This window comes from Halichoerus grypus, chromosome 9 (genome assembly GCF_964656455.1).
Source record: "Halichoerus grypus chromosome 9, mHalGry1.hap1.1, whole genome shotgun sequence".
In the NCBI taxonomy this organism is placed as follows: Eukaryota; Metazoa; Chordata; class Mammalia; order Carnivora; family Phocidae; genus Halichoerus; species Halichoerus grypus.
Genome location: NC_135720.1, coordinates 106,012,933 through 106,035,968, shown reverse-complemented (window position 1 = coordinate 106,035,968; position 23,036 = coordinate 106,012,933). Strand labels below are relative to the sequence as shown.

The following is a 23,036-nucleotide window of genomic DNA, read 5'->3' as shown; positions in this document are numbered from 1 at the left end:
GGGAGCCAAATACTATTTCCATAAGATAAGAGCCTACATTTGTTGCCTTTACTTCCATACCTCTTGCTCACTCTTCAACCCATTATAACCTTCCTTCCACTTCTCTAAAACTTTCCTGCAAAGATCATTTACAACTATAGAATCAAGGTGGTGTTGTTTGATCTTTATCTTGTTCAATCATTCCCTGGAATCTGTCACTATTGACCAATCCTCTTTTACTTCCTTTGCCATTGCGACACCAGTTTTCCACCTACACCTCTGATGGCTCCAGAAGTCATTTTCAACTCCTCCCTTTCCCTTACCATCTTCCCCACAATTCAGTGAATCACCAAATCCTGTTGATTCTACACATTTCTCGATTCTATCTTTTCTTCTCCCTCCCATGGCCTTTGTCTTATAACATTGCTGTCCTGGTCAAGGGCCACAGGCTTTTTCTTGAGCCTTCTCCAGTTTCTTCATATAGTCAATAGTCTAATGGAATCAACTTTCTTAAGATTTATTTATTTTAGAGAGAATGAGAGAGAGAGTGTGAACAGGGGAAGGGGCAGAGGGAGAGGGGGAGAGAGAGTCTTAAGCAGACGCCAGGCTGAGGATGGACCCCGCCGCGGGACTCAATCTCCTGACCCTGAGATCATGACCTGAGCTGAAACCAAGAGTCAGATGCTCAACCAACTGAGCTACCCAAGTGCCCCCCCAAGTTGGATTTTTTTTTTTTTAAGATTTTATTTATTTATTTGTCAGAGAGAGAGCACAAGCAGGGGGAATGGCAGGCAGAGGGAAAGCAGGCTCCCTGCTGAGCAAGGAGCCGGACCCAGGACCCTGGGGTCATGACCTAAGGCGAAGGCAGATGCTTAACCGACTGAGCCACCCAGAGGTCCCTTGACTTTTTTTTTTTTTTTAAGATTTTATTTATTTGAGAGAGAGGGGGAGAGAGAGAGCAGCTCTTGAGCATGAGTGGGGAGAGGGGCAGAGGCAGAGGGGAGCCAGCGGGCGGCTGGGCTCCATCCCAGGACCCTGGGATCATGACCTGAGCCAAAGGCAGAAGCTTAACTGACTGAGCCACCCAGGCGCCCCTGGAGTTGACTTTCGGAAACATATTCCTTCAGCCACCTCTAGATTTGTGTAATTAATTACATTGTATCTTAAGCATCTGTTTATACAAGTCTATGAACTTCACCAGCCAGTGAACTCCCTGAGGGCAGGAAATAATCTTATTCATTAGGACATTGGCTTGGGCAGGGTGGAAGTAAGGGATGCATATCCTAAAACACTCAACAACGAGGTAGCTTTTCACTGTATTCCCAAGTGTTTCAATCTACTGGTTCCCCAATCCCAGCGCACTTGCAATAGGAACTGGGACCCTCTCTCCAAAATTGTAACAAACCCAGAATTTTCATCTCATCTCACCAAGGTCCCCGCCAGCCAGCCTTCCCCTTTCATTCTCTGCAAGCCCCGTCTAGGAAACGGATGCCGTGGAGGACTATTGGGAGATCTCTCCACCAATTTTGCATATGCAGTTAGTGCTAAGTTACCCTGATGAAGAAAGGTACCCTTCATTTTAGGGCTTCTTTCCTTCCATTCGGACTGGGCCAAGGAGCAGAGCAGGGAAAAGAGTGAGAGCCACTTTAGAAGGGCGCGGGCTACGAAGAATGGCCGAGGCCGACGCACACCAGACGCCGGAGTGCGGCACTGGGTGCTAAGCTGGGGCTTCCCCTTATCCCCGCCTCCTTTGTTAAGCTCGACCCACTTTAGGGCGGGACCTCCCACTTCAACCAATGCTGGGAGACGAACCCTGGCGGTTTGTACTCTTCCTTTCCAATGAGAAAAAAAGGAAGCGGCTTGGCCCCAATAACCAATCCGAGGAGGCGGCGCCTGGTTGTCAGGCAGGTTTGTAAGAGTTCGGGCCAATTGGAGGCGCAATCACCGCTCGACCCGGGCGCAGCGCGCAGGCGGTGGCGAGGAGACGCCGAGCGGGCCGAGTGCGGCCGAGCAAAGCCGGAGCCGGAGCGGGGCCGCAGGAGCCGGGCTGGGTCCGGACGGGCCGAGATGCCCTATAAACTGAAGAAGGAGAAGGTGAGTGTGGCCCTTTCCTCGCGCCTCCGTCTTGGGGCCTGCGCGGAGCTCTGGGAGAGGCCGAGCCAGGCCCGGGACAGCCCCAGACTGACCCTCCCGTCCGGCCCCCGCAGGACTCCCAGGGCCAGCCCTCCGCCCCCGCTGCTGGCCGCACCCCCAGCCTGTGCCGCAGCTGGGAAGGCTTCCTCACCTTGCCCGGGATGGAGTACCCCGCGTACACCTCCATCCTTTCCTCCCTTCATCTACCCCCGGCCCTGGGTAACCACCTCCGTCCAGATCTGCCCCACTCCCAGGTCACTCCCCTGCTTTTTCTCCACACCCCCCCCCCCACCCGTTTACCCGTTTGGGACAGCGCCTCGTCTGAGACTGCACCTCCCTCCAGCCCACCTCCCCCTCGCCCCCCATTGCGCTCAGCCCCTTCTCTTCTTACACGCCTGGGCCTGGGCCTGGGCCGGCCTTCTCCACCGTCCCCTACAGCCCCTTCTCCCTCCCCGCCAAGCTCCTTGACCTAGAACTGCTCTGCTTTCTCTCTCCTCCACCGAATCTGGCCTAGGCCCCTCCCTCTAGTTCTTCCTTCACACACAAACTTGTAAGCCAGGACTGAGCCCTTCCTTCTGTTGATGGAACCTCAGAACGTCAGTGCTCGTAGGGACCTTTGAGCGCATTCAGTGCAATCCTTAGTGATACAGATGAGGAGACTGAGGCCCCGATAAGTGAAGAGACTTGGCCAAGGTCACACAGCCTGTTTGGAGGCCCAGCTGCAATATCAGGTCTCTTGATTTAAAGGCCTCCTTTGTACCAAAGCCTCCCTAACAGGCATCAACCGACTTGCAGGTTCATCCTAAATCAGGTTACCTTTCCTAATCTGAGCAAGCTCCTCCCCTTATTCCAAATCTTAGGATAACCTTTGCATTTTTCCAATTTTGCACCAGTGCTGGATTCCTGCCTTTCTGGGCTACACTACCCTCAAATCGGGTATCTGCACTTACTATCAGATTAGTTTTCCTTCTTACCCCAGAGGCCAGCCAGCCACCCCTGGACACCCTTGACTTTGTCATGGTGTCCTGATACAGACTGTTGATGTTGCCTTCTTTACCTTCCTCTTCTACCTCCATACTGCCTTCCCCTGTTCTTCATCCCTGCCTTTCTCTACCTTCTATTTCCTGCTGTTGCTGAGGTCTGACTCAGAGGTGTGGTTCCTTTGAGGTACAGACTCACACAGAGGATGCTAGGATACCAGTTCCAGCCTCCCCCAGCTTCTCCCCTCCTGGGGTTGGCCCCTCGTGGTGGTGCTGGCTCTGGCCTGGCGCTCTGCTCAGCCACTTTATGACCCCAGAGGAGTCTTGCTTTCATTTGCCCTCTGATGGGCTGGGTTGCTGGGTTGCCGTCTCTGACCTTAGCGGTTCAACTCTTTATCTTGGGGCTTTCAGAGATCTGGCAGGCAGCTCTGATTCTGGGTTGTCCCCATAAGCTCCCAGGGACAGAGGTTCTGAATGGAGGGTTGGTGATGGCGTACTAGGCACTGAAGCTCCTGGGGTCCTGGGCTGGGCAGGTTGGTGTGCTCCATCCAGACCCTGTGTCCTTGGGGAGTGGGCCCGCTGAGGTGGTTTGGGCAGCGTAGCTGTGAATGATGCATACACAAGTCAGCCACACCCGAGGCTAAGGGGTTTCTCCAAGGAGTGTGGAGGGGTGTGGAATTCAGGGGAGCCTCGTGAGGTCCCCACCCATCTGTAGTTTTTAGTCTTGATGGAACAGATACTGTCCCATCTACAAAACACCTTCTACTAGATGATTGAGAAGAAAAATTCTTAGACTTGCTAGGACCATAGGTATTTGACCATAGTATTTGGCTGGGAAAGAGTATTGGAGGAATTGGGGTGCACGGAGCCAGGCATCTTTGATTCCCTTTAAGGTTTAACTTTCTGCTTTTGATTTCCAGTTGCATTTGGCCTCCTTCAATGGTTAACAAGTCCTGAGGGGGAGGTGGGTGACAATGTGACTGAGGTTTGCCTGGATGGGGTGGGAGCAGAGAGGAGGGGTGGGCGGAGGATCTTTATTTTGCATCCATCACCTCTCCCTGTTCTTCATCTCTGCTGGTCCCAGTCTTGGCCATCCTTCACAGCCTTCTCCCTGAAGCCTCTCCTGAACCCTCAGTTAGGAGGGAGCTCTCTCTCCTCCCCTGGATTTGCAGAACACTTGATAGGTCACTTAAGGTCTTTTTGTGTTCCCTTGGACTGGAATTTATTGTGAACAAATCTTTTCTTCCCCCTTGAGATAATAACCAAGCTCCATTTTGGTTTGGCATCTTCCTTGCACACAGTAGGCGCTCAGTAGATGGGTGCTGAGTCAATCCCTTGGGGGCAGTTTGCTTCCCTCCTCCTCCCTCATGTTCTGATCTGGGACATATCTCTTAGGTTCCCAGGCGGTGTGCCCCTGCTCCTTTCCACCTTCTTGTTTTTAATAATAGTAATAATATTGGCTAACATTGGGATATTCCCGTGCCAGACACTGAGCTAAAGGGAATTAGGTAATATGACTGTTGTCACTTAAAAGAAGACTGAGGCTCAAAGAGCCTAGTTCACCTGCTTATGATTATAGAGCTAGTAAGAGTTGGGCCCGAAACAGTGCGGGCTCCAAACCACCGTGCGGGCGGCACTTGACCGTGGGGCTGTGCTGGGGTGCACTGGGGTGCGCTGCGGGGTGTGCACCTCACCTGTTCTGCAGGAGCCAGGGAGCAAGGGTGGTGGGCGTGGTTTCCCCATGCCCCCACACACACCCACGCATGAAGGCAGCTGGTATCTCTCTTAGGAGCACTCCCTGATAGAGAGGTTTGAGCAGTCAGGCTGGTGGAGGGGTGCTAAAAGGAGAAGGAGCTTGCGGTCGAGCAGAGGGCTGAAACACATACAAAGATGGGTCAGCTTTGTCCAAGAGGCCCACGTATGGGGAATGTGCAGTTGCCTCAGTGACTCCCCCCCTGCACCCCTCGTCCTGTTCCTCTACACCCCACACTCTGAGCCATGCTCCTTGGCCCCTTGGCGAGGGGTTGGTGTGCCCAGCCTGGTCAGTGGGCAGTGGAGAGGGTGCTCAGCCCAAAGGAGGAGCACCTTGTGGCATCTAGAGCTGCTCCATACCTGGGAAGGGCTCTCTTCCTCCCTGCCCCCTCCTCTAGCCCACACAGAGCTCTGTTCTCGCAGAAATCCCTGTGCCCCCATAGTCACTATGACTTAACATTTGTCACTGAAGGGGCTCAGGTGCCTTCGAGCGGCAGAATCTCAGAGCTAGAAGTGACTTCAAAGGTCCTCCGATCGAGGCTTCATTTAGGGCTGGAATCCCTTCTGCCCGTGCTTTAGAGGAGTCAGGAATGCTCCTTTGCTTGAAGGCTCTTGGGATTGGGGAGCTTGCAGCCCCATGAGGCAGCCAGTTTCTGTGCCGCTGCTCTAGGAGAAAATTCTTCCTCCTTTGGAGCCTCAGCCTGTCTTCCTGCTACTTTAGCCCATGGCTCTTGGGCCTCTGGATCCACACAGAACAAGTTGCATCTTTAGTCCGCATGCAGCTCTTCATTTATTCGTACAACCCCTCTTGCTCACCCACCCCCGGGACTCCTCCCTTCCACTATTAGCCATCCCAGCCTCACAGCTGTCACTCTCAGGACAGGCTTTTGAATCCACTCCCAGGATGGGTTGTATTTCGCCAGAAGAAAACCTGAGATTTGTCTTTGTCCCTCCCAAAGCCTGATGCTCACGACTGAACCAGATCTTCCCAGATAGCCCCGTGAAGTGCCAAAGTCAGGGGCACTTCCCCGCCTTCCCGTGCCAAGCACTCTACACTCCGGCTGTTAATTGGATGGAAGGTCATGGGGTGCTGTGGCAGCCCTGGCACTTGGATGATTTGTGTTGAGCTTGCAGTCAGATCTGAATTCCCAAGGCTTTTTCACATTTTCCCTGTCCCGTCCCTGTGCAGTTGCTTTTTTTGGCCCAAAGCATAGGAAGAGACGCCGGGCTGGCCAGAGCTCTGAGCCAGTGGCCCGGTTCCCGATGGAGACTTCAGACTAGCGCTCATCTTCGTAGCAGTTCAGGGTTTTACCCCCATCCCTGTCTCTGTGCTTGTCCCCCGGGGTGTTCTTGGGATGGTTCCTATACCTGATTAGGCCAGTAGCATCTTCTAGTCTGGGGGTGATTTGTAATTTCCCAGAAAGGCTTCCAGGTCTTGGCAGATGGCCTTGGGGGAGAGTGGCGACTCCCTCCCCTCCAGCGTGACAGCCTGGGCACCTCCTTGCCCACTGTAGCCAGAAGCCAGTCTGAGTAGCTTGTTCCGTGGCGCTTCCCCTTAAAGTCCCTCACTCTGGTCCTTCCTGGACGGAGGCCCTCCCAGGCCCCACCTCATACACCGGCCATGTAAAGTGACAGAGCACTATCTTACCTGGTTACCCTATCTTCATGATGTCTTCCTGACCAGATTCCAGACTGTGTGGAGGGACTGACTCTCCCTCTGTGTACCCCAAGCCCTCCTCCCCTGGGCTGGGTACAAGGTAGATGCTCAGTGATTCTGATTGATTGATTGATTCGATTAGACAGAGGATAAGTACAACACAGACTTAAGGGGTCCAGATGAGGCCTCTCCCTCCCCCTGGCATCTGCTAACTACCTCCATCTTCCCCCTTCAGGAGCCCCCCAAGCTTGCCAAAGGCACGGCCAAGCCCAGCAGCTCGGGCAAGGATGGTGGAGGCGAGAGCACTGACGAGGTAATGACCATGGGCACAGCCCTCGTTATGGTGCAGGCACCAGCTCCAAGTACTTGACGGCTGGTGGGTGAGGGATCCCAGGGGGCCAGAAGTTACCCCGGCAAACGGGACGGGGATTTCCACAGCTGGGAGAGGGGCTTGGTGAGCCCAGCCAGGTAGCTGCCCTTGGGCAGCCTTCCCCTTTGGCTGGTGTAGAGCAAAGAGACTCTGCAGGTCTTCAGACTCCCCAGCAATTCCCGTGAAAGTCATTTCTCTGTCTACCAACTTTGAGGGATGAGAATTCCTTTCTCCTTAGGGCAAAAACCTAGGGCGTCAGGTGCTGGGGAGAAGGGAAAAAGTATACGGGTGCTCAGTGGGCCATGAGTGGCTTTAGCATGGCTTGGGGTAGGGCAGGGGGTGGGGAGAGGCTGGTGTCCCTGAATCCGGAAGGCAGGGCTGTGCCCACTGCCCTTGGTTCTGATTGTAGGGGAGCTGCTAAAGGACAGTCATGAGCAGAGGTCAGCACAGCTTGGCAAGCTAGGGCTGTAAAGCAATAAATGGCAAGCCGAGAGAGCACTGGAGGGTGGAGAGACTTAAGTCCAGAGTATGGCCAGGAAAGTTTGGGAGTGTGCTCAGTGGGATGCTCAAGATGGTGGCTAGTCCCGTGGACACGTTGACCAAGCAACCTGTGTTACTCAGAAATTGATGATCCTTGGTTTCTCTGTTTCTTCTCTCCTGTTCTAAACTGTTCAGAGGGATGGAGGACAATAGGAAATAGCTCTCCAATTATGGGCAGAGCTTGTGGGTTTTTTGGGAAGAAGAGATTGATTAACAAGTGTTTGGGGTTAACCCTGGATTTAGATTTTTTCTAGGTGCTTCCGGTCCCTGTCACCTCTAAAGAGATCCAAGCACTTTTCACACCTCTGACCACCGTTTTAGGCCTCACTTAAGTAATCAGAAGAAGCAGGGTAGGTTTTCCCCATTTTACAAACACGGGAGGTGAGGACCACAAAAGATGAATTCCTCCTTCCTCTGCACTTATAGAGTAATCTGAACCTGTCTCTAGGATAGACCTTATCACTTGGTGTTGTAACTATTTGTCCAACACGTGTTTCTCTCCCCCAGACTATGGACTCTGAGGGGAGGAGCTGGGTGTGCTGGGGCTGGTGCATTGCTTTTCCCACACACCTGTATGCTCATGCACTTGGTTCTTTTTTGGAGGTGGGGGGTATTTTTATTTATATATATATATATATATATATATATATTGAAGATTATTTATTTGACAGAGAGAGAGCACAAGTAGGCAGAGTGGTAGACAGAGGGAGAAGGAGAAGCAGGCTCCCTGCTGAGCAGGGAGCCCGATGTGGGGCTTGATCCCAGGACCCTGGGATCATGACCTGAGCCAAAGGCAGACGCTTAACGACTGAGCCACCCGGGCGCCCCTGTTTTTATTTATATTTATTAATTTTTTTTAAAGTAATGTCTAGGGATGCCTGGGTGGCTCAGTCGGTTAAGTGTTTGCCTTCGGCTCAGGTCATGGTCCCAGGGTCTTGGGATTGAGTCCCATGTTGGGCTCCTTGCTCAGTGGGAAGCCTGCTTCTCCCTCTGCCTGCCGCTCCCCCTGCTTGTACTCTCTCTCTCTTTCTCTCTGACAAATGAATAAATAAAATCTTAAAAAAAAAAAAGTGATCTCTACACCCAATATGGGGCTCAAACTCATGACCCCAAGATCAGGAGTCACATGCTTCTTTTTTTTTTTTTTTTAAAGATTTTATTTATTTATTTATTTATTCATTCATTCATTCTTTTAAAGATTTTATTTATTTATCTGACAGATAGAGAGACAGTGAGAGAGGGAACACAGCAGGGGGAGTGGGAGAGGGAGAAGCAGGCTTCCCGCTGAGCAGGGAGCCCGATGTGGGGCTCGATCCCATGACCCCGGGATCATGACCAGAGCTGAAGGCAGACGCTTAATGACTGAGCCACCCAGGCGCCCCAAGATTTTATTTATTTATTTGACAGAGAGACACAGCAAGAAAGGGAACACAAGCAGGGGGAGTGGGAGAGGGAGAAGCAGGCTTCCCGCCGAGCAGGGAGCCCGATGCGGGGCTCGATCCCAGGACCCTGGGATCATGACCTGAGCCGAAGGCAGATGCTTAACGCCTGAGCCACCCAGGCGCCCCGGGAGTCGCATGCTTCTACTGACTGACCTAGCCAGGTGCCCCTCATGCACTTGGTTCTTAATAAATCATCAGTCAGCACTCCTGGGAAACACTCCCTCTGGGCTCAGTCTCCCCTTTAGGAATGGTGACATCTGTGGGACCCACAAGGACGGTGGCTGGGAGGTGGCAACTCAGCATTCAAAGCAGCAAGAGGGACTTAGAAATAGGATTTAAAGGGACAGAAAGGAATAGTTAGGGGGCTGTTCTCATCTCTTGCCTAACTAACTCCTACTTGTTCGGTTACTAGATAGACTGGATGTCCTGTCCTAAAAGCAGCCTTCCTTGGCCACCTCCCCTTCCCTCCCCGCCAGGATGTGGTCGGGGCTTCTGCTCTTTGCCCTCCTGACACCCAGTATCACCCCATGGCAGCATTGAACCACAGCTGTAGTTAAACAGTTTGATGTGAATTTGTTGTTCGTCAGTTTTAACTCTTGTGTTAGCACGTGAGCTCTGTCAGGCTCCCCTTCCACACTGAAGGGCTTGGCACACCAGAGGTACCAGTATTTGAATGCATTAGTGACCAATCAGCAAACCCATCAACTTCAAAAAAAGTGCTGGAAATAACCTTAGAGTCTAACCCTCTCCTTTCATAGGTAGGAAAATGAAAGCTCAAATAGGCTAAGAAAGATGCTGAGACCAACTGCGGGGATTTCTCCATTGCCTTTCTGGACGCATGGGTTAAAGGCAGTGGGTTGATATGAGGCCTTTGAAAAAGGAGAGTGCTGAGTTCACCTTGGGCTCTGTTCTGTGAAATGCTGCCCAGGGCTCACCTGTATGAGGCGGTGGCAGGAATTGTGCGTGATTTTCCAGGCGTGTCCCCATGGGTCCCCAGGCAGAGGGATGATGGAAAAGTTGGGGGCTGGGCTCCCAGGCTCAGGTCATCCAGAGCCGTTTGGCACAGTCCTTCCTTTGCTTTTTCTAGTCCAGAATTTGGGGCTTTTCGAGCCAGATTTACCCTCTGTCGTGCATCTGCCAGAGCCTTTTCAACTGATCCTAATAATGATAGCGGCCACCATTTATTTTATTGAGCAGTTACTTGTGTGTTAGGTTCCTAGGGCAGCCGTAACAAATGACCACAAACTAGGTGGCTTAAAATAACAGAGATTTATTCTCTCACAGTTCTGGAGGCCCAAAATCTGAAATCAACATGTCAGCAGGCCATGTCCCTCTGAGGTGCTAGGGAAGAATCTCTCCCATGCCTCTCTCTCCCCCTAGCTTCTGATGGTTTTCAGCAATCCTTGGTGTTCCTTGGCTTATGGATACATCATTCCAGTCTCCTCCTCCGTTCTTCATATGGGGTTCTCCCCTGTGTGTGTCTATGTCTCTGTGTTCACATTTCCTTCTTCTTCTTTTTTTTTTAAAGATTTATTTATTCAGGGGCGCCTGGGTGGCTCAGATGGTTAAGCATCTGCCTTCGGCTCTGGTCATGATCTCCAGGTCCTGCGATAGGGCCCCTTGTTCGGCTCCCGGCTCAGCTGGGAGTCTGCTTCTCCCTTTCCCTCTGCTTGTGCTCTCTCTTTCTCTCTCTCAAAATGAATAAATAAAATCTTAAAAAAAAAAAGGTTTATTTATTCATTTGAGAGAGAGAGAGAGTGCGAGCAGGGGGAGGGGCAGAGGGAGGGAGAGATAAGCAGACTCCCCGTAGTCCAACTCGGGGCTCGATCCCAGGACCCTCAGATCATGACCTGAGCCGAAATCAAGAGTTGGACGCTCAACCGATTGAGCCACCCAGGCGCCCCTGCATTTCCCTCTTCTTTTGAGGACACTAGCTATATGGGAAGCGGACTCCCGACTTGATTATGTCTGCAAAGACCCTGTTTCCAAATAAGGTCATGTTCACAGGTGTTGGGTTGACTTGAATTTGAGGACAGACACTGTTCAATTTACCAGACTCTGTCCTAAGACCTTTGCTTGCATTTAATCTTTTAATCTCATTTAATCTAGACAGCACTACCCTGAGGTCATTCCATTATCGTCATCATCCCATTTCACAGATGAAACTGAGGCTTAGTGACGTTAAATAGCTTTTACTCAGCCAGTAAACAGTTGAGCTGGAATGCAACCCAGTGCGGTGTGGCTCAGGAGCCAATTCTCCCATGTTCTTAATGACATGATACGCTGGCTCTAAGATTCTTAAAGAGTCTTGGAACGGAAAGGAGCGTTGAGAGATTAGATCAGACTCACTGTTGACCCACTGCTGCAGGCAGCGGTCCTTCCTGGTCTGGCTCTGGAGAAAGCAGCTCACTGCCCTGGACTCTTCTAGGTCCTGTGCCCTGTCCTGAGTTCTGGGAGTGGGGACAGAGGGAAGAAAACATTATCCCAGTCTCACCCACCTCAGCCTGTCCTCCCAGTAGCCAGAGTTGTTACACCAAAAACATTTCTTTTTTGTCTTATCAATCCTCTACTTCAAAAGCTCTCTTGGGGCGCCTGGGTGGCTCAGTCACTTAAGCGTCTGCCTTCGGCTCAGGTCATGATCCCAGGGTTCTGGGATCGAGTCCCTCATTGGGCTCCCTGCTCAGTGGGGGGCCTGCTTCTCCCTCTGCCTGCCGCTCCCCCTGCTTGTGTGCGCTCTTTCTCTCTGTCAAATAAATAAATAATTTAAAAAAAAGGCTCTGTTGGCATCTCATTGCTTACAGGTTACAATTCAAACTCACACTCTGGACCCCTGTGAGCTGGCCCCACCCCATTCTTCCAGCACCCCTCCTGGTTTCTCGCCCCACCAGACTTCCCATCCTCCTCCGATACAAGCCCTTTATGACTCTGGGTCCTTACCGATGAGATTCTGTTGGCGTGGACTACTTTATTTTTCTGCTCTGTTTCTTTGCCTGCTAAATTCATGTTTGTCCTTTGAGGGCCACGTCAGAAGTCACCCCTTCAGGAGCGCCTTCACTAATAGTTCAGCCAGAGTTTGTGTTCCCAGATCCGCGGTGGCACACTCTGCTTTGTCATTTCCCCGCTACCAGGAGCTGCCTGTGCCTTGGTCTCGCCCACTGGGCTGTGAGCTCTCTGAGGACACGGGCCACCGTTTGATCTCTAAGGCTTAGCATGACGTTTAATCAATAAATGAAGGCAGAAAATAATGAAGCTCAGGGTGCCTGGGTGGCTCAGATGGTTAAGCGTCTGCCTTCGGCTCAGGTCATGATCCCAGGGTCCTGGGATCGAGCCCCACATCGGGCTCCTTGCTTGGCAAGGAGTCTGCTTCTCCCTCTGCCTCTCTCTCTCTCTCTCTGTCTCTTATGAATAAATAAATAAAATCTTAAAAAAAAAAGAAAATAATGAAGCTCAGCTAGATAGAGCTCTGGATGTCAGGATAGGACAGAATGCCTCTGTGATCTTGGGCATTTTAAACTAAAATGATCTTAATTTGACTAGTTAATTCATTAAGCAAAAGTGATGTTGTTAATCTTTGCGTTTTTCTTTTTTTTCTTAAAGTTTTTTTTAAGTAGTCTCTACACCCAGCGTGGGGCTCGAACTCATGACCCTGAGATCAAGAGCCACATGCTCTTCAGATTGAGCCAGCCAGGTGCCCCAGTCTTTGTGTTGTTCACTGTTAGTTTTACCTTTCATCTTTTTCTTACAATACTTTTTTTTTATATAGATTTTATTTATTTATTTGACAGAGAGAGACAGCGAGAGAGGGAACACAAGCAGGGGGAGTGGGAGAGGGAGAAGCAGGCTTCCCTCTGAGCAGGGAGCCCGATGGGGGGCTGAGCCGCCCAGGCGCCCCCCCCCCCTTTTTTTTAAGTACGCTCCATGCCTACCATGGGACTTGAACTCAGGACCCCAAGATCAAGAGTCACATGTTCTACCAACTGAGCCAGCCAAGCATCCCCTTACAATACTTTCTTTTCTTTTTTTTTTAAAGATTTTATTTTTTGAGAGAGAGAGAACGAGCAGGGGGATGGGCAAGGGAGAAGGAGAAGCAGACTCCCCACTGAGCAGGGAGCCCGACGTGGGGTTCTATCTCAGGACCCTGAGACCATGACCTGGGCCAGAGGCAGGCGCTTAACCGACTGAACCACCCAGGTGCCTCTTTAAAGATTTTGTTTTAAAGTAATCTTTACGCCAAGTGTGGGGCTCGAACTCACAACCCTGAGATCAAGAGTCACATGCTGTACCTGCTGAGCCAACCAGGCACCCCATAATCCTTTCTATAGTACTTAATTTCTATTTCTGTGTCCTGCTCTAGGTTTAAATATTTGGGTTTGATTATTACTGGTGGCTATGTTAGGATTGGTTTGGACTAGGATTGGTTCAGAGTGGGCAAGTTTAGTTGCAGTCTCTTGAATGTGAGCTTGGTGCATAAATTTGAAGTCCCACTTGATTGCTGGAGGCCTGAATCTGGGAAGGCTTCTTAGAGGGGGGAAGAGAAGGACCTCAGGCAGAGGAGATGGCCACTAGAGAGCCTCAGAGGTGAGACCGGGCAGAACATAGTAGGGGGTGGAGAGCAGGTTGGCTGGCTGGCCTTCGGTCAGTGCCCACCCATGCTGGGAGGGTTGCAGAACATTCCCCAGGGGACTCACCTGCTTCCCACCTCCAGCCCAGGTCAGTAGAGGAGTTAAAAGCTGAAGCTTTGGGGCACCCAGGTGGCTTAGTCAGTTAGTCAGACTCTTGATTTCGGCTCGGGTCGTGATCTCGGGGTCGTGGGATCAGACCCCACCTCAGGCTCCGCGCTTAGCACAGAGTCTGCTTGTCCCTTTCCCTCTGCGCCTCCCCCTCTAGTGTGCTCTCTCTCTCTCTCTCTCTCTCAAATAAATAAACAAAATCTTAAGAAAAATCAAACTGAAGCTTTTACAGGGCGCCTGGCTGGCTCAGTCAGCGGAGCATGCAACTCTTGATCTTGGGGTTGTAAGTTCAAGCTCCATGTTGGGTATAGAGATTACTAAAAAATAAAATCTTTAAAAAAAATGTTAAAAAAAAAAAAAGCTGAAGCTTTTAGGAGAAACAGTCGAACATGAAGTGAGTCGCTGGCACAGCCCCATACCTCCCTTCTGACAAGCATGTTTCCCGGTGAAGAGTGAACAGACCAGGGAATGCCTCCCTGAGGCTTGGCGGGCAGGCGCTCTGCTGGCTGGACCAGCTGTCCCTCAGATGCTTCTGGTGTCTGGGGCCCGGGAGCCAATGGTCCTTTTAATACCAGGGTGGCCCGGTGGGGTGGGGTGGGGTAGGCTGCACTCAGCTGCTTTCAGGCCACCCCCGCCTTCAGTGACGAAATCCTAGTGGGGAAGACACCTTAGGCATCGACCTATTGTTTTTTTGTTTTTGTTTTTGTTTTTTAAAGATTTTATTTATTTGACACAGAGAGACACAGCGAGAGAGGGAACACAAGCAGGTGGAGTGGGAGAGGGAGAAGCAGGCTTCCCGTGGAGCAGGGAGCCCGATGTGGGGCTCGATCCCAGGACCCTGGGACCATGACCTGAGCCTAAGGCAGACGCTAAACAACTGAGCCACCCAGGCGCCCCAACCTATTGGTTTTTATTTATTTATTTATTTTTTTAAAAGATTTTATTTATTTATTTGACAGAGAGAGACAGCGAGAGCAGGAACACAAGCAGGGGGAGTGGGAGAGGGAGAAGCAGGCTTCCTGCCGAGCAGGGAGCCCGACGTGGGGCTCGATCCCAGGACCCTGGGACCATGACCTGAACCTAAGGCAGACGCTTAACAACTGAGCCACCCAGGCGCCCCAACCTATTGGTTTTTAAACTTTGATCTTTAGCCATGCAACCCTCTATTCTCTTAACCTTACTTGGAGATTTGTCCATTTCTCTGTTAACAGAGAAAATTGAGGCCTTGCTTCTCCCTTTCTGGGGCGAATGCCTTCTTTCCCTGGACCCCTCCTCAGCGTGAGGTTTGTGGGGGTGCTGGGCATCTGTCTTATCTGGGAGGACAGAGAGAGATACGCTCTTCCTCAGAGTTTTGTTCCTCAGCCGCCCCTGAGCCCCTTGCCCTGGTATCACTAATGCTCCTCTCTCCGACTCTGCTCCTGACACTGCACAGTGCTCTGCTCTGATGGGTCCCGACGTGGGACAGGAAAGGCCTGGACTTGGCCCCCTGTCAGTCAACCATCCAGACCTTCATTGAATGACTGTTAGGTGCCATTGCTGTGTGGGGACCCAGAGGGGTGCAAACCAGGGTCCTGGCTTTCATGGGACTTATCTAGTTGGACATGTGACTACTCCAAGCAAGAGACAGCACTGGGGATGATCCCAGAACCAGTGAAGCAAACAAGTAGTGTCGAGAGGTCAGGGGCAGGGACTGGACACTGCAGGGTTGGAGTTGAGAAGGACTTTTGGAAGAGGGTGGGGCTTAAATGGATCTTGAAAGATGAAATGCTTTCTTGGGTGCCCCCATTGTATTTATTTATTTATTTTTTAGAGAGGGAGAGAGAAGGCAGGGAGGGGCAGAGAGAGAGAGAGAGAAACTTCAGCAGGCTCCAAGCCCAGCATGGAGCCCAACGCGGGGCTCCATTTCACAACCCTGAGATCATGACCTGAGCCAAAATCAAGAGTCAGACGCATAACTGACTGAACCACCCAGGCGCCCCTTGGGTTCCCCCATTTTAGACCAAGGAAGATAATGGACCCATAGGAACATTGAGGTGTGCTAGTTTCAGGAATTTCCAGGTTGCATTCCTAAAATCCAGGGATGGGAAATAATCATGATAACAGTAGAAGACACTTCTTATAAAGCACTCCTGTGAGCCATATAATGTTCTCCTAAATCCTTATTACAACCTTTTGAGGTAGATACTATTGTCACCCCACTTTACAGATGAGGAAACTGAGGCAGACAGACTATATGACTTTCTGGAGGTTACTTGGCTAATAAATGACAGAGCAGGAGTCAAACCCAGGCAGTCTAGCATGAGTCTGTGCTCTTGACCCCTAAGCTCCACAGTGGATTTGGTTGTTCCTATAACAGGAAATGAAGGCCCAAAGCAGGGGTGGGTCTGATGCACACCAAGCTCTGGTGTCCTGCCCTTCTGCCTCGCTCCCCTATCCCTCACCGAGGTATGACCCAGCTGCCATATGCAGGAAGAGAGACCTGGGACTCCAGGGTGCCTTGCAGGTCTACCCAAAACCACGCTGGCTGAGTGCTGGTCATGGCAGGAGAGGAGTGTGGTGGCCGCTCTTGCCCCATTTCCTTGCACTCCCCGAGACAGGTTAGTGTCTGAGCAGTCATTTTAGGTGGAGGAGAGGACCAGATGGCCAAAAAGGTAATGAGCTACCCTGGATCCACAGGCCTGCCCCGGGCTGGACCCAGTGCGTCTCTCCTCTCCTCTGATCCCCAGATAGGTCACAAGCTTGACATAATTGTTTCTGTAAAAAATTCAGAGCCTACAAAGCATAGCATTTCTGTCCTCCTCCCTTCCCCCTATCCCAGAGGATCCCACATTCTCCCATTGTTGTGACAGGAAGTCGGAGTTTGGGGAGGAGCGTGGAGGGGTGGTGGGGATGGCAGGTGTGAGGACAGAAGGTCAGCCTCTCCTGTGGTGTGGGCAGCCAGCTGGACTTGGCCTCGGTCCTCTGGTCCTGCTGCAGTCTCTGGGGGCAAGGGTTGTCCTCTGCCCTCTCCCTGCAGGTGGTTACCTGACGGGCCCTGGGGGTGGACAGCCCTGTGCACACCTGAGCGTAGCCTTCTGAAAATGGGCTTTGTGGGGCTCCGACACCCGTGTCTGGGAGGAAGGAAAGAGATAGCTGTAAAAAATCAGTGGTTTTTCTCCAATTATATAAAAGGGTCAGCTGGTAGAACATTTAGAGACATAGAAAAAAGCCATACATCATTGTGCTACAACGGGAGATAGTCATGAACACAGTGGTGGACTTGCTCTTGTTTTTTCCTTCTTCACTGGGTTTTGGTTTCCGTGCATGTGTTATAATGTGGGTGAGCTCATTCTGCACGTACAGTTTTGCATTATCCTTATTTAACTTAGCATAGGAAGCAATTTTCTGTCATTACGTAGTTTTAGGCTTCATTTTGTTTTATTTTAAATTTTTACCAACATGACAACGTGTACTTTGTCGGGTCAGGTAGTACCCTTGGCCTTGTAATGAAAAGAGCAGCGCCTGCCTAGCCCCCCGCCCTCCTGTTGCTCTGTGGCGACCACTCTCAACTCCCCTTTCCTTGGAAATTGACTTCTATTTTTTTTTTTTTTAAGATTTTATTTATTTATTTGACAGAGAGAGACAGTGAGAGAGAGAACACAAGCAGGAGGTAGCTGGAGAGGGAGAAGCAGGCTTCCCGCTGAGCAGGGAGGCCGATGTGGGACTCGATCCCAGGACCCTGGGATCATGACCCGAGCCGAAGGCAGACGCTTAACCAACTGAGCCACCCAGGCGCCCCGGAAATTGACTTCTGTACTTCCAAAGAAGATTCTTTTACTGCTTTTTGTTCTTTAATTTTCAAGTGTTAGGTATTATCTATTGACTTTCTACTATGGAAAATCAAGGCCTCAGCGTCTTTTATCTCCAACACAGACACTTCCCATGCTCCCAAGATACTTATCACCAATTTTGGGCAAATTACTATGGCTATGTAAATGTTTTCCACAGTTGAACCATGTATGATTACATTTAGTACCTAGTTTTTATAAACATAATTTTAACTCCATGATTTTCCATCCATCCATTTATTTATTTATTTGCTATTACAAATAGGACTGTAAAAAAAAGTGCACACAAAGCCTTCTTTTATATGTAGGATTTTTCTTTCTTTCTTTTTTTTTTAAGATTTTATGTATTTATTTGTCAGAGAGAGAGAGAGCGCCTAAGCAGGGGGAGCGGCAGGCAGAGAGAGAAGCAGACTTCCCGTTGAGCAGGGAGCCTTATGGGGGCTCGATCCCAGGACCCTGCGATCATGACCTGAGCCGAAGGCAGATGCTTAACTGACTGAGTCACCCAGGCGTCCCTCTTTTTTTTTTTTTTAAGATTTATTTATTTATTAGCACACATGTGCTTGTGGGATGGGGAGGGGCAGAGAGAGAGAATCTCAAGCAGACTCCCCGCTGAGCGCTCGATCCCAGGACCCTGAGATCACGACCTGAGCCGAAACCAAGAGTCGGACACTCAACCAACTGACCACCCAGGCGCCCCTGTAGGATTTGTCTTAAGCTATATTTTTCATAGTTAAAACTACTGAGACGCAAGAATGAATTTCTTTCTTTGAACTTTTTTATGGGGGGCGGTGTTTCTTTTAACTTTTAACCAAAGAATGTGATGCATTCAGTGAAGCAGGAAAGTACAGTAATCTCAAGTATGCTGCTTAATGAATTGAATTTTCACGTTTCCGCTAGGAACCACCTCCCAGATCCAGTCAAGATATAGAATATTTCCATTACTCAGAAGGTTCCTCAGGTCCCTTCTCAGTTAAGCCCATAGCCCTACCAGCCCTGCCCTGGCAAGACAGCCACTTTTCTGACTTCTGTTACCATTAATCCATCAATTAGATTTGCAGTTCGTGAACTAGAACAAACATTTTGAAGGCTCTTAATGCACAGGCAGTGGGCACCATTTTGGAAGACACGGCTTCTTGACCACTTTCTTCTAGGGATAGTAGACCTTAGTTCTCGCTGACGCTGGCCGGAGCTGCTCCAGGGTGGGAGACAGCAGCTTGACGGCCCAGGCCTGGCCAGGCATCAATGGACTGGGGGATGGGTGGCGGCCCAGGGTGGGAGGTGTACCTTGGGGAGCCGACTCCAACCAACCATTTGTTTGACTAGGCCCAACCCCAGCCTCAACCGCAGCCGCAGCCGCAGCCCCAGCCCCCGTCATCCAACAAGCGTCCCAGCAACAGCACGCCGCCCCCGACGCAGCTCAGCAAGATCAAGTACTCCGGAGGGCCCCAGATCGTCAAGAAGGAGCGACGGCAAAGCTCATCCCGCTTCAACCTCAGCAAGAACCGGGAGTTGCAGAAGCTTCCTGCCCTGAAAGGTACTTGGAAAAGGTCAAGGGGGCCGGTGCACCAGGCCTAGGGGTCACGGGGCATTGGCGGAATGGAGGTCTGGGGTATTTTGGAGGGATGGACGTTCTAGAGAAGCCAGGGGAGCAGGCTGGCGGCAGGTCAGGGTAGGGGAAAGCCCTGGAAGGCAAGTAGCGCATGGCAGTGAAGGGCTGGGGAGGAGAGTGTGACTGTTACCTCGTTCCCCCGCCCCAGATTCGCCCACCCAGGAGCGGGAGGAGCTGTTTATCCAGAAGCTGCGCCAGTGCTGCGTCCTCTTTGACTTTGTCTCAGATCCGCTCAGTGACCTCAAATTCAAGGAGGTGAAGCGGGCAGGACTCAACGAAATGGTGGAGTACATCACTCATAGCCGCGATGTCGTCACTGAGGCCATTTACCCCGAGGCGGTCACCATGGTGGGCACTGGGCAAAGGGGAGAGTGGGCAGGGACAGTGGCTGTGGAGAAGCCTGGATGGGAGCTCTCACCTGGGTCCTACCCCTCAGTTTTCAGTGAACCTCTTCCGGACGCTGCCACCTTCATCAAACCCCACCGGGGCGGAGTTTGACCCGGAAGAGGATGAGCCCACCCTGGAAGCTGCCTGGCCGCATCTGCAGGTATCAGGGTGAGGGGGCAGGCTGGCCCTGGCTGCAGGGAATGGGGCGCTCGGAGGCTTGCAGCCAGGGTGGGGGGATCTCCCAGTCCTTGGGGAACGCCCCCTAAGCGGATGCTCATTGCCGCCGACAGCTCGTGTATGAGTTCTTCTTACGTTTCCTTGAGTCTCCTGATTTCCAGCCAAACATAGCCAAGAAGTATATCGACCAGAAGTTTGTCCTTGCTGTGAGTCCTTGAAGTTCCCATCCTGCCCTCCTTCCAGTCCATGAACTCTAGCCCCATGGCCCCTCGCTGCAGGCCCCGCTCTTTCTGCATCTGCTGAATATATGGGCTTTCAACTGGGTCTGGTACAAAGGGACTGGTGGTGGTGGGAGGGATAAACAAACCTCTCTGCTCTCAAGAAGCTTCTGGTGTAATTGAAGGAAATAAGCAACAGTTACCTGTTCCCCGGCAGTGGGGCACGTAAACATGCATACCCAGACATCACCCTGGGGAGAGCTGTGTGAGAACAGCACTCTGCTTTCCAGAGACTTGTCCCCACACGCCCCATCCAGAGAATCTCTGGGTGTCCCCTGGCTAGGACCCTGTGTCACCCCAGCCCTGGCCCTCCCTGGCTCCTGCCTCACTCACCAGCTTTCCCCTCACCGGCTCCCAGCTCTTGGACCTGTTTGACAGTGAGGATCCTCGAGAGCGGGACTTCCTCAAGACCATCTTGCATCGCATCTATGGCAAGTTTTTGGGGCTCCGGGCTTATATCCGTAGGCAGATCAACCACATCTTCTACAGGTGAGGCCAGGAGCCAGGCTTAGGAGCAAAGCAAGCCCTGCTAAGTTGGGGTGGGAGCAGGGGCGTAGGGGTACTCTGCACAGTGCTGCAGGGACATCAGGGATTGTCAGGAGAGCCTTTCTTTTTCCCCGCAGATTCATCTATGAGACAGAACATCACAATGGGATTGCCGAGCTCCTAGAGATCCTTGGCAGGTGAGAGATGGGGTGGGGGCATGCGTGCCTGTAGAAGGCTGGAGGCATTGGAGCACTGAACTTGGACGTGGCCCTTTGGTCCTAACAAACCTCCTGTAACTCCTAGCATCATCAACGGCTTTGCCTTGCCCCTTAAGGAAGAGCACAAGATGTTCCTCATCCGTGTCCTGCTTCCCCTTCACAAGGTCAAGTCCCTGAGTGTCTACCACCCTCAGGTGAGCTGTCTTCCTCCTGACGATCCCTGACTCTGGCAGCAGAGAAAAGAGAGGGAGGGGAAGGTATTCCAGCAGGGATGGGGGTGGCGGAAGGAGTGGGTGGGATAATTCCTCTTTACACCTCTTCCTCCATTCTGGGCTCTTGCTTCTGTCCTGACCCCTCTGAGACCTGGGCCCCGCACCTCACCTCCGTTCTCCCTCACCCTTTTGCAGCTGGCTTACTGTGTGGTGCAGTTCCTGGAGAAGGAGAGCAGCCTCACAGAGCCGGTAATTCCCCTCTCCAGCCCCAGGACACCTCTCCTTGTCAGTTAGACTCGCCAGTCTGCCTGTCGAGGAACGCCATAAGCAGGGGCTCAGGAGGGGTGTGGCCCAACAGGTGACATGCTTTCCTCTCTGAAGGAGGAGTACAACCTATATATACCTAGGAAACAGATCCAGGTCAGAGAAACGTGAGCAGTTGGGGGGGGGGCGGCGCCCAAGCTGTGCCCTCCAGGGTGGGGAGAGAGTGCAGGAAGACTTCTGGCAGAAGCAGGCAGGTGTTAAGGGAGAATTTTATCCCCACGTCCTCCTCTTCTCACAGGTGATTGTAGGACTTCTCAAGTTCTGGCCCAAGACCCACAGCCCCAAGGAAGTCATGTTCCTGAATGAGCTAGAGGAGATTCTGGATGTCATTGAACCTTCAGAGTTCAGCAAAGTGATGGAACCACTCTTCCGCCAGCTTGCCAAGTGTGTCTCCAGCCCCCATTTCCAGGTGAGACTCAGACCAGCACATCCCCATCCCCTGTCTTCCAGAAGCCAAGGGAGGGTTTTCAGCAGAGCAAACCGGATCCCTGCTGAGTCCCACCTGTCCCCACCAGGTGGCAGAGCGTGCCCTCTATTACTGGAACAATGAGTACATCATGAGCCTGATAAGTGACAATGCTGCCCGAGTCCTCCCCATCATGTTCCCCGCCCTCTACAGGAACTCCAAGAGCCACTGGAACAAGTACGGGGTTGGGGCAGGGCTGGGCCGTGGGGCTCTGGTTTTGGAGCCTGTGTGGGTGGGGAAAAACTGAAGAGCCAGTGGCCTCATCTGGTCACCGAGCAGGGGGGCTTGTGCCCACTGCATGCTGATAGGCCCTTGAGGACCTGCCCAGGGAGAAGACAGCTATGTGAGAGAGGGCTGCCATACAGCAGAGCAGGGCTTGTGTCCTCTCTTACGGTCAGATAGTCTGCGGCTTTGGAGACCTAATTCCGTGCTCTGGAGAGGCTGATGCGATCTTTGTAGCATGTGCTGCACCCCAGTGTCGTAGAGGCTTTCCTGCTGAAGGCAGCTGCCCTGCGCTGCAGACGCCGTCCATCCTGCTGCTGGCAGGCCGGTAGCAGAGGCCGGAGAGCACAGTGGTGGGAAGAAGGTAGGGCTGGAGCATGGGGTGAGGCGAAGGATGGACAGGCAGACTAACAGCTATGAAGACCCTGAAAGGCCGGTGTGCAGTCACATGATCTGGCTAGAGAGAGCAGCTTACACTGCAGAGGTCTGTGAAAACTCTTAGCAGACACCCCTCCTAGGAAAGAGCAAACTGGGGTCCTGGCACTGCCCTCGGTGTCGGTGAGGCCTCCTACAGCCGACCCTTCTTCCCGGCGGCAGGACAATCCATGGACTGATCTACAACGCCCTGAAGCTGTTTATGGAGATGAATCAGAAGCTATTTGATGACTGCACACAACAGTACAAGGCAGAGAAACAGAAGTGAGTGTCTCTCTACCTGGGGGCTTCCATCTTCATCCCCGGGCCCCTTTGCTTCTCTCTCAAACCCACCCCCCATCCCGTCCTTGCTCTCTCAGGGGCCGGTTCCGAATGAAGGAAAGAGAAGAGATGTGGCAAAAGATCGAGGAGCTGGCCCGACTTAATCCCCAGGTGAGGTTTTGCTGCCACCGCCCTCAACCAGGGGCCCAATGTGGCCGAGGGAGGGTTTGTTTGAGCAGGAACACGAAGCAGACAGGCCCCCCAGCTTCTGAAGGGGCTCTCACCGCCTGCCCGTGCCTCTCCTTTCCTCATCAGTACCCCATGTTTCGAGCTCCTCCGCCACTCCCTCCCGTATACTCGATGGAGACGGAGACCCCCACGGCAGAGGACATCCAGCTTCTGAAGAGGACGGTGGAGACAGAGGCCGTGCAGGTGGGAAGGCACCGAGCGACGGGGAGCAGAAATAAAAGCTCTGGAAGGGAGAGGAGACAGGAGCCCGGGAACAAGGGGAGGAAACCATAGAATCTGTTGGGGATTGGTCAGCATCC

At 52.1% G+C, this 23,036-nt stretch overlaps 1 protein-coding gene across 1 annotated transcript in view; it reads left to right on the top strand.

Annotated features, from left to right (window-relative positions):
• The first annotated feature begins 1,840 nt into the window (after window positions 1-1,840).
• PPP2R5D (protein phosphatase 2 regulatory subunit B'delta) overlaps window positions 1,841-23,036 on the top strand; it is a 22,417-nt gene continuing 1,221 nt past the window's right edge. Inside the window, exons 1-15 of the mRNA XM_036124052.2 lie at window positions 1,841-2,073; window positions 6,737-6,814; window positions 18,737-18,947; window positions 19,171-19,370; window positions 19,459-19,569; window positions 19,700-19,792; window positions 20,223-20,353; window positions 20,488-20,547; window positions 20,654-20,762; window positions 20,976-21,029; window positions 21,343-21,513; window positions 21,620-21,747; window positions 22,390-22,491; window positions 22,587-22,659; window positions 22,804-22,920. Coding sequence (XP_035979945.2) covers window positions 2,047-2,073; window positions 6,737-6,814; window positions 18,737-18,947; window positions 19,171-19,370; window positions 19,459-19,569; window positions 19,700-19,792; window positions 20,223-20,353; window positions 20,488-20,547; window positions 20,654-20,762; window positions 20,976-21,029; window positions 21,343-21,513; window positions 21,620-21,747; window positions 22,390-22,491; window positions 22,587-22,659; window positions 22,804-22,920 — 1,665 coding nt within the window. The 5' untranslated portion in view covers window positions 1,841-2,046. The remainder of the gene's footprint in view (window positions 2,074-6,736; window positions 6,815-18,736; window positions 18,948-19,170; window positions 19,371-19,458; window positions 19,570-19,699; window positions 19,793-20,222; window positions 20,354-20,487; window positions 20,548-20,653; window positions 20,763-20,975; window positions 21,030-21,342; window positions 21,514-21,619; window positions 21,748-22,389; window positions 22,492-22,586; window positions 22,660-22,803; window positions 22,921-23,036) is intronic.